The sequence below is a fragment of the Sus scrofa genome, chromosome 1 (assembly GCF_054392235.1).
Source record: "Sus scrofa isolate SSC_HxYL_T2T_F1_AM1 chromosome 1, Sscrofa_HxYL_maternal_Yorkshire_Landrace_v2.0, whole genome shotgun sequence".
In the NCBI taxonomy this organism is placed as follows: domain Eukaryota; kingdom Metazoa; phylum Chordata; class Mammalia; order Artiodactyla; family Suidae; genus Sus; species Sus scrofa.
This window is the reverse complement of record NC_139383.1, coordinates 16,102,708-16,112,530: the sequence shown is the minus strand read 5'-3', so window position 1 is coordinate 16,112,530 and position 9,823 is coordinate 16,102,708. Positions and strand designations below refer to the sequence as shown.

Genomic DNA, 9,823 nt, shown 5'->3' with positions numbered 1-9,823 from the left:
AGGCGAAACCGGAGCAAAATGGAGTCACCAAGATTTCCTTTGATAGAAAAGACGTTGTGTTACTTTCCACATGTAGCGCACAGAGCATTCTACTTAGTATTTGGTGATAATCTATGTGGGAAAAGAATCTGAAAGCGAATGAATGTCTGAATCACTTTTTGTACAGCAGAAATTATCACAACCTTGAAAATCAACAATACCTCAATAGGGAGTTCCCGTCCTGGCGCAGTGGTTAACGAATCCGACTAGGAACCATGAGGTTGCAGGTTCGATCCCTGGCCTTGCTCAGTGCGTTAAGGATCCCGTTGCCCCTGGTTGGGAAAGTGCGAGTAGCAACTGTGACGTGCGCCGGACTCCTCCCGCCGAAGGGGAGTGAGAAGGGGAGTTGTGCCCTGGGGACAAGTTCTAATTGAGCGGCTGGAGAGGAATCCTCCAGTAATAGCTCGCCTGCCCCTCCGTTCAGTCCCCGCCCGAAGTCCTGCCCAAGTGGGAAGGAGGAAGGAACCGGCGCGCTTGCATCATGAGCACCTCGAACTCAGAGACGCCGACACCGGATCCCTGAGCGCTGACCCCGAGCGCAGAGACCTTGGCCAAGGGGCCGCTTTGCAGCCACGGCTGGTGACGCCAGAAATCGAGAGGAGTTTCGAGAGACAACTGAGGGGTGGAAACCGAAACCCCGAGGAGGGAGTTCTCAGAACTTTTCTGCTGGTTGCAAACACCTACGATCTCCCAACCCGTGAGGGCAGCACTGGGCGGACACACCCCGACGGGGATGCTCTTAGCCTCCGGGAGGCTCTAGGCGGGCCCCAGGCCTCCCGGGCGGAGGACCGCGCCCCACCGACCGCAGGCCTCAGAGCCCAGAGACGGGTGAGCAGGGAAGGAGCGGGCATCGGTGTGTGTTAGACCTCAGGGCAGATCGCCTCCGGAGGGTCCTGCTCTTATCCCGCCGTCCCAAAGTCGCCGGCTGCGAGACTGGGGTGTTCGGCCCACCTGAGCGGCGGATGGCGGGGGTGAGGGGCAGAAGGTGGGGGTGGGGAGAAGTGCGAAGGCTGGGGTACCTCTGGGGAGGAGGTGGTAGGGGCAGCAGGTTGAAATTTATGCAGCTTGGCTTTGGCCGAGCTTCTCCCAGGGGCTTGGAGTGTGCGTATCAGCTCTGGCGACAGCCCTGTGGGTGTAGCGTATCAACTCCAGCAGCTCTGTGGCCGCAGTGTCTCAGCTTTTACCTGGTGTGAGCATGGAGAGTTGGAGAACTCAGGTTTATGACACAGCCGGGCTCAGTGGAGATCGCTCTCCGGAGCCTGAGCCCCGAAGAGGGGTTTCACAAGGCTTTTATGGGCTACCCCTTGCCGGTCCGTGCTTGGCTGGTGGGACCGGAGTGAGGTCAGGCAAGGTAGTAGATGCAGAAACAAGTTTACAGAAACAGGTGTGTGGAGGAGGGGTGGTGGGGGCAGTTGGCTGGACTTGGTTTAGTCCTCATGGCCGGGGTCTCTCCGTTCTACCTTTTCATGGGGCCATTTTCTCCTACGGGAGGAGTTTGCAAAGTTCAGGCGAACTGACGCTGGTAATAACCAGAACCTCGGCTTTTGTTCAGTCTTGGCTCCAACAGGCTGGTTGGACCTACTGTACACTCACCTTTGAGGGCAGGCCAGGTTCGCTGTGTCTGCAATGAGTCGGATTAACACTGGGCTGTGCTTGGTGAGAGTGAATCTTAATTATTAGAGAGAAAGTTGGAGAGGTTAGGAGTGGGAGACTGGAGGTGGGAGAAAATCTGGGCACACAGACCAGGAGATGGGAGCCCTGGCCACTGGAGGAGGCCAAGGAAGCGGTGGGAGGAGCAGCAGGAGAGGACGTCAGCGGGAAGGTTTGGAAGAGGAAGTTGCGGGGCAGTGCGGGCTGGGGGGCGGAAATCAGGGAGGGGGAGCTCACAGAACCTCCACAGTGTAGCTCACTCTGCAAAGGGGGGTGGGGTGGGGGAGGGGTGGAGGAAAGTTAAGTGAATTTTGTTTTTAAGGTCTTTTTTTTTTTTAATGAGGAATTACATTTTGCAAACTTGCAAACTTGCAAAACGTCCCTGGTCTAATTGTTTTTTTTACATTGTTGTACAATAATAGGGCTTCCTCAGGCTTGGACAAAAGACTTTGGAAGGTACTCCGTGGTGGAAGTGTAGACACAGCCCAGGCTCCTTTTTTCTGGCTAGTCTCCTGAGACTGCTGCGGGGAATGTCACTGACTCACACTACAGGTCTACTTTTGCTGACACTGCTGCTGCTGCTAAAACCCGGGGAGACTCTGCGCTGTGAGTGTCCTGGGATCTGGAGACCTGGCAGGCGGGTGGGGGGGTTCCTGGCAGGTGGTTGCCTGTCTACCTCTTCTTAGGAGGACAGTGATGTCACTTACAGCCAGTATTCAGGGACCCAGCCTAAAGCACTGTCCCTGGTCCTATGTTCATGCGACAGCTCTCCCTGTCCTGACAAGTGCCACCTTCTATCCCCAGAAGCCTTTCCTGAGTACCTGGACCCATTATGAATGTAGCATATGTGGCATGGTGTCTTTTTTCCCTTTTTTGAAACTTTTGTCTCTTCATACAAATTTTAAGTCCCTGGAGGATAATTATGTTATATTTTTGGAACCTCAGAAGTTGTTACACAACACTAAAAACATCTGTCAGATGAAAACATCTGGCAACCCTGTATGTACCTGAAGGATCATGGTGGCTTCCCGGCATCTCCCTAAACCTGAGGCCGTTAAAGGGGAGGCAGGACGGAGACCACAGCAGCCACAGGGGGACCTCCCATGGAGACCCCACCTCTGCAGCCAGGCCCTTCAGGGGGGTCTCTGGGGACACACCTGTGCTTTTGTCTCACAGATGCTCACTCGCTCTGCCTCAACCTAGCTGTTACATCTCAGTCCAGAGCCAGACAGCCTGGTGTGAAGTCCAGGGCTCAATGGACACAAAGCCTCTCCTCCAGTATGACAGTGACAGCAACCAGGTCACAGCTTCGGGCCCCCTGGGGGAGGAGGTAAATGGCACCAAAGCATGGAGCGACTTGACTGGAACCCTGGGAGGAGTGGGCCGAGAGCTCAGGATGGTCCTGCATGTGGTCAACCTGGGGACAGAGAAGACCACGGGTGAGTATGGGGAGGGGGTGGGGGACTGGGGACAGTGAGCAAGGGAGGGGAGCACAGAGCCCATGTGGGGAAGGGGTGTGGTGGGAAAGAACGGGACACGGGTCCCACCTCAGAGCCCCGGGGACCTGCTGGGCAGGACAGGGCAGGTCACAGGCCCCGAGACTGCAGACACATGAGCCCTGGGGGAGGAGGGACCCTGGGGTCGGGATGACTCTGTGTGTGGGGTCGCAGGTGCTCCCCGGCTGCAGGCCAAGCTGTGCTGTCAGCTTGAAGCAGAGCGAGTCACCGCTGCCTCCTGGCACTTCAGCCTCGATGGGCAGACGGCCCTCCTCCTTGACGCCATGGACATGAACTGGACAGTTGTGAATCCCGGAGCCACAGGGATCAAGGAGCAGTGGCAGAAGGACCAGGACCTGGCTGAGTATTTCAGGAAGCTGGCAGTGGGAGACTGTGGTCACTGGCTGAGGGAATTCCTAGGACACTGGGAGAATATTCTGGAGCAGGAGCCCACAGGTAACGGAGCAGGTGTGAGGAGGTGGTAGGTCTCTTCCAAGGTCTAGTGCCTGCCCTCGTGTGGGTGTGAGCACGTTTGTGGGTATAACTGAAAATATGGTGGATGGATGGATGCAGTTCCCATCGTGGCACAGCGGAAACGAATCCAACTAGGAACCGTGAAGTTTCAGGTTTGACCCCTGGCCTCGCTCACTTGGTTAAGGATGGGGCGTTGCCATGAGCGGTGGTGTAGGTCACAGACATGGGTCAGATCTGGCGTTGCTGTGGCTGTGGTGTAGGCCGGCAGCTGAAACTCCGACTGGACTCCTCCCTGGGAACCGCATATGCCACAGGTGCAGCCCTAAAAAGCAGAAAGAAAATATGATGGATGGATGGATGGATGGATGGATGGACAGAGTGACTGATTTCTTGGGGGTCTTCCTGTCTGGAGTCAGTGAATTCATAGCACAGGATTTCCCAGCATCCTCCTTTCCAGCCCACCTCCCTCGGCACAGGAGCCCCCTTCTCCATTAAGCAGAGATCCTGGCCCCCTGCACTGCTACATGGTCCCCAAATCAACATGTGTCCTTGTGCTTCCCCGCTTTCTCTCCTTCCTCTTGCTCTGATCCTTTAACCAGCTCACATGTCACTGACCGAAGCCTTCACCCCTCTTCAGACACAATTGAGCACCCCCAGTTCTGTCCTCCTCAAACGTCTCCCCACAGTGAACATGTCCACGAGAGCGTGATAATCAGACGGACGTCTGCTGTCCCCTCCGTGGACATATGAGCTCCGTGAGCACAGGGCACAAGCCCTGCTCATCCTTCTACTCAGGGTCTGCACAGAATGAGTCAGTACCTGTGGGGGGACATGCGCTGTGTGGGGACAGTAGGTGCTGAGGACAGTGACTTCTCAGGTTTGACAAGGATTTTGCTTTTCTCTTAGTTTTAGAACCACCGCTGGAGCCCTCAGATAACCAGCAGTTACCAGCACGGATCATCCCCCGCTCAGGCCTAACTGTCACTACCATCGTCATCGTCCTCGTCGTCATCGTCGTCATCCTCGTCTTCATCATCAGGAGATGTGATAGGAGATCAGGTACCACAGCAGGGGAGAAGCAGGCTGGCCTCCGGCTCCTGGCCAGCGCGTGTTCTGGGAAGGGCTTAGGAGACATGAGCCCGGCTCTCACCCAAGCCCTGTGCACGGATCCATCTCTACACAGAAATGATGTGCTTCTGTGTCTTGAGCCCCACTCTGCACAGAGGGGCTGGGGGTTACTGGGCTCTTGGGGCAGAAGGGGCTGTGGAGGGGGGACAAGCCATGTATCTATTACCTGGGGGGCGGGGACAGGCAGGGTCTAAGATGTCAAAAGGCTGGGGTGGGTGTGGCTGTGCCCAGGATTCCCCCAATCCTTTGATGAAAAAACGTTTTATTCTCTGATGAGAGCGTAATTTAGCTCCACAACTTTCCCAATGTTCTAAGAGCTGTTCCATCATCTGGTGTTTCTTCTCTGGACCAACCCGTGGTGGCAGAGACTGAGCTTTGAGGACAGGCTGGCTGCTGCATTATTTTCTACTCAGAGGTGGGTTTCCCATGAAGCTAAAGCACCACTCACTTTCCATGACTGTAGATGGGCTCTGACAAGGTCCTGGCTCACAATGTATTAATGTGGTCATTTTGAAGAATTTGCAAAGGTAATGTAAGTTAAAGAGAAAAAAAGTTCAGTCAAGTGCATTAAGTAAGTTAAGAGGGCCAGTTTCACTCTGACGCTCTTTCCGCTGGACTTTCCTCCATGCGAGGTGGAACTGGAGTGCCTGGAGGTTGTTTTTTGTGATGCCGTTCAAAGGCAAATGAGTTAGGAATGTACTTATGTTATGAGGCATATTTTATGTGTTCTCACTTTTACGCTCTTAGGGCTTGTGAGAATTAACAGACGTCTTTTCTATCAGAGGACGTCTTGGTTACTGCATTTTGTTTCTGCTTCGTCTGAGACATCCTCCCCCTCCCTTTCCCTCTTCTCCCAGTACCAGTTTGTTTCTGGGAATGTGTGCCCTGACCTGATCAATGGGAAGGAGACAGGTACACCACCTGCACGAGGGATAAATAGGGAGGAGGGTCTTCTTTGTGAGCACTTTTGAAGGTCCCGCACCCTTCTGCAGAAGTAAAGAGCCTTGTCAATGTCTCCCTGTGTTCATGTGTCTCACTTCCCGACACTGATGATCTGAGCTAGTCATTTTAATTTTCCATCAGATTTGGGGACTCATCCAGGATTCAGGGTCCACTGGAGCATGGAGTCTTAAGGAGGGGAGATGCATCCCACGGCCCTGTTGCGGTGGCCCTGAATTGAGACGTCCGTGCCTGTGAAGTTCAAACCCATGGAGGGTTCTCGACAACGCAGGCAACCGTGGTGGCCAGGCAACTCCGTGCATGGACCAAGGTAGGAAAGATCACTGGTGCAATCGAGTATCCCCTTGGTGGTCTATATGCCTCAAAAGGTCTCGGGTGAGGCCAGTGAATTTGGGTGAAATTGTAAAATCAGGGCACAATTCTCAAAAGGTCTTGGGTGAGACTGGTGATTTCGGGTGAAATCGGAGGATCAGAACATGATCCTGGGGAAATGGGAAGTAAGTCTTCCCAATACCGGAGGATTGAGTGGGGAGTGGGAACCAAATTCCTCCAGACAGTCCTCTGGGATTGATATTAAAGTATTGGGGCGACAATCCATGGATAGAGGACAAAAAGAAGGGACGAATGATTAATATTGTTGTTTTATCTGGACACAGACACCTATTCTCACCCCATCCGTCTTCTGGCCAAAGTTCGGATCGGGTGAGGATTGGGTCTGTCAGCTGCTCATTCAGTTTGTCCAGGACAAGTCACCAGGGTCTCAGGAGGAAATTTATTATGCTCTCTGTTGGCAGCAGGGACCAGTGGTCTTATTTCCCCTCAGAGCACGGGACCAAAAGGGAAATGAGGAAACGCAAGAACATTCTGGGACCTCCTCCCCTCCATGGGACCCCCTTGGCTTGCTGCTGCCACCTGACAATCCCCAAGATGGCACTGGCCCCCCTCCAGCCACAGCCGTCCCTGCCAGGGGAGCTCAGGAAGGGGAGGGACACAGAGCCCACTGCGCAGGCGCAAGCGCAGCCGCTGCTCTGCTCGCAGAGTCAGAACAGGAGGGGGAGGCCGAGCCTGTGGGATCAAAGCCCACCGCCTCAACAAAACCAACGGATACGGCAAGACCTTATTCCAGACTTAGGCGAGAGTTAAAACAATGACAGGAGGATATCCAAAATGTTCCTTTTCCCGCCACTATCCCTAGGGACAGACAAGAAGAGCAGCAAATGCTCTTCCCACTAGGGGAGGTTCCCTTAGGTCGGGGAGGAATAGGATATGTAAATGCCCCTTTAACCAGCACTGAGGTCCAAAATTTTAAGAGGGAATTAGAGCCATTGCTGGAGGACCCATACAGGGTATCGGATCAAGTGGATCAGTTCCTTGGACACGTCTGTACATGGTCCAAGTTAACATCTATTGTGAACATTCTATTTTCTGGGGAGAAAGAGGGATGACTCGAAGGGCAGCCATGGCCTCTTGGGAGCAAACCCACCCTCCCCAGCTGGGGGAAGTTGGGGTGGAAACCAAATTTACCAACAAGGACGCCAGGTGGGACAATAACAGTGCCTTCCACTGGGGGCATATGATGGACTTGAGAAATCTCATAATTCAGGCAATTAGAGATGCCGTACCTAGGAATCAAATATATCTAAGGCATTTGAAGTACAACAAGGTAAAGGGGAGGGACCAACTAAGTTTTTGGAAAGACTCAGAGCTTGGATGAAAAGATATGGTGGAATAGATGCCACCGACCCTTCAGGAAAGGGCATGCTCAGACTTCATTTTGTAACTAATAGTTGGCCAAATACTTAAAAAAAAAAAAATAGAGGATTGGAAAGATAAACCATTAGAGAGCTTACTAAAAGAGGCACAAGAAGTTTATGTGAGAAGGAATGGGGAATGGAATTCTATTTTATCAAGGGGAAAGAAGACTAGGTCTGTCTTCTAGCTTGTTTTAAATGGAAAGTAGCGGACAAACTAATGGATATAGAAAGTGCTGGAAAGTTTGTGGGAAGTAGACATTGAGAGAAGGGTTATACATTGTCAGAACTAAGTTTAAAATAGGTTTAATTACGTTAATTTTAAAATAAGCTGGTGCAAAACTTGAACTTGGCTCTTTAAGAAAACAAAGTTTCCTTGGAATGCTACTTTGATAACAGATTATTTAATGTTCTTTGAAGTGATCTGCTGTATTTGCTTTTGAGATCTCTTGTAAGAAAAAGAGTATTATCCACAGTGGCCTATGATTCTATCTGACCAAATTAAACAAAAAATGATTTATTTATAAATACTATCAAATTCTAATTAAAGTGCTTTTAACTCAACTAACTTTAGAATGCTTTACAGGACCCTTGAGTGAGACATTCAAAAGAAAAAAGTTAAATTTACTAAAATTATTTGGAATGTTAAAATACTTAGAGAACATTATCAAATAAGTGATAAATCTCAGATTACATAGAAAAATAGATGTTTTTAATATAGATATTCTAAAACTTTTACAGTATCTGAAATTGGATATGTACTGGTACTATGTTATAATTCTTTTTTTTTCTAGTTATTTCAAAATGTTATGTCACAACAGTAACCAAGTTTTATTGTCAATTTGCATTACAATCAGATTTAAAATGTACCTTAAGTCTTTTGTCACTGTTATATTAATGACTTTACTCCGATACCTTTGCAAAAATATTTCCTCTTCAAGAGGATCTATAAAAAGAACTTTTTAAAGAAATACAAGTTTCTGACTTTCAGACCTTAATGATGAACTGGGTAAGAAATTAAAAAATTCTAAAAGGAAATGTGATAATTTCATAAACAGTTAAACAAAAAGGATTAGTTACATTGGACTGTGTGAACTGGTAAGTATGGTTATAATTTTATGGTTTCTATTTAAAATAATACTGGCTTTTAATCTGTGTTTTCTAGGGATAAAGAAATTCTCCCTAACAAGCAATTTGGTAAATTATACCTTTGTAAGCAGAATTGAAATATTTCTCTCCTCTCTACCTGATTTCTTCAGAGAATGGAAACTCTCAGGTTCCCAGAAGTTCTGTCAGATAAATTAGGAAGGCCATGTTGTATGTAGCCTGTAGAAACCTCAAGGTATTTGGGTTTTTAAAAGGGAAGGAATTCACCTAGATCTCTAAGATAAAAATCTTTAAGACAAGCCCTTGGCATGACTTTCTTAGCCCTGAAATGCCTTTTAAAAGCTTAGTCTAAGATTCCTTATAAAGTTCTAACAAAGCAAATTTTTAGAAAACCCTATATGATCAATTTTACTCATGTAAATCATCAGGCCAAGGTTGTTGACACCAGACTTAATTGGCAAATAAATTAGTCTTGGTTTGGCTAATATTTGATAAAAATGAGAGTAATTTTAGAGAAGAAGAAATGTTTCAATGAACACCTGCTAAATCTGTTAATCTCATTCTCTTAATTGTGGTCAGTATTACTAAGACTTACTTCCTAGAGAGTTCTTTGCTATTATGTCATACTGCAGCAAAGTTTAACTGAGCTTCTGAAAGAACATTCTAAGCTTGTTTCTAAAGTTGATCTTAGTGATCTATTTTGGAAAAAGATCAGATGCCCCCGAACCTGCAACAAGGGGACTATGTATACTAAAAAGGACATAATATAAAAGGACAATTTCCAAGCTTGTAGAGGAAGGCCCCGATCCTTTACTATGGAGCCAGCAGGAGGTACAGCAATTTTGGGATTTAAGAGAGGTGCTGACAGGTGCCCCTCTTCTGGCTCTACCACCCTTTGAAGAACCTTTTCATTTATTTCTAAGTATGGGCCAGGGAACTTGGGGGATGCCACTAGCTGGCAGCCTTCCTTTGCTGCCTCCTGGACTCTGTCACCAGAGGATGGCCTGAGTGCATACAGGCAGTAGCTGCCACTGCCCTATTAACTGAAGGAAACAGAAAACTCAGCTTTGGAGGAGGGCTGTGAGTATAAAAACAGGATACTGGTTGAAATGGTTAAAATATTCTGTGGACACACTACACAAAGGCAGCTGTTATACTTGCACCACAGGGAGATGGGAGGCCCAAGTGGTTCCCTTTCCTCTGGGATGGTCATCAGAC

General features: G+C 49.2%; 1 protein-coding gene across 2 annotated transcripts; it reads left to right on the top strand.

Moving 5' to 3' along the window:
• Positions 1-461: 461 nt before the first annotated feature.
• Positions 462-8,469, top strand: LOC106508817 (retinoic acid early transcript 1E-like). 2 transcript variants are annotated; one of them, XM_085015754.1, is made up of 7 exons: positions 462-867; positions 2,112-2,295; positions 2,866-3,128; positions 3,360-3,641; positions 4,566-4,718; positions 5,103-5,202; positions 5,871-7,561. In XM_085015754.1, the coding sequence occupies exons 3-7, from the start codon at positions 2,945-2,947 to the stop codon at positions 5,965-5,967; spliced, it is 816 nt and encodes a 271-aa protein (XP_084871880.1). In that variant the 5' UTR covers positions 462-867; positions 2,112-2,295; positions 2,866-2,944; the 3' UTR covers positions 5,968-7,561. The 2 variants fall into 2 exon arrangements, with proteins under 2 accessions (XP_084871880.1, XP_084871881.1); XM_085015755.1 differs by having other exon boundaries at positions 538-867; positions 5,153-5,202; positions 5,871-8,469.
• The last annotated feature ends 1,354 nt before the right edge of the window (positions 8,470-9,823 follow it).

Excerpts from the sequence above, each read along its gene's own strand:
- LOC106508817 (XM_085015754.1), top strand. The coding sequence starts at position 2,945 with ATGGACACAAAGCCTCTCCTCCAGTATGACAGTGACAGCAACCAGGTC. Across the intron at positions 3,129-3,359 it reads GGGGACAGAGAAGACCACGG|GTGCTCCCCGGCTGCAGGCC; the intron begins GTGAGTATGGGG and ends GTGGGGTCGCAG. Across the intron at positions 4,719-5,102 it reads GAGATGTGATAGGAGATCAG|AGCTGTTCCATCATCTGGTG; the intron begins GTACCACAGCAG and ends CAATGTTCTAAG.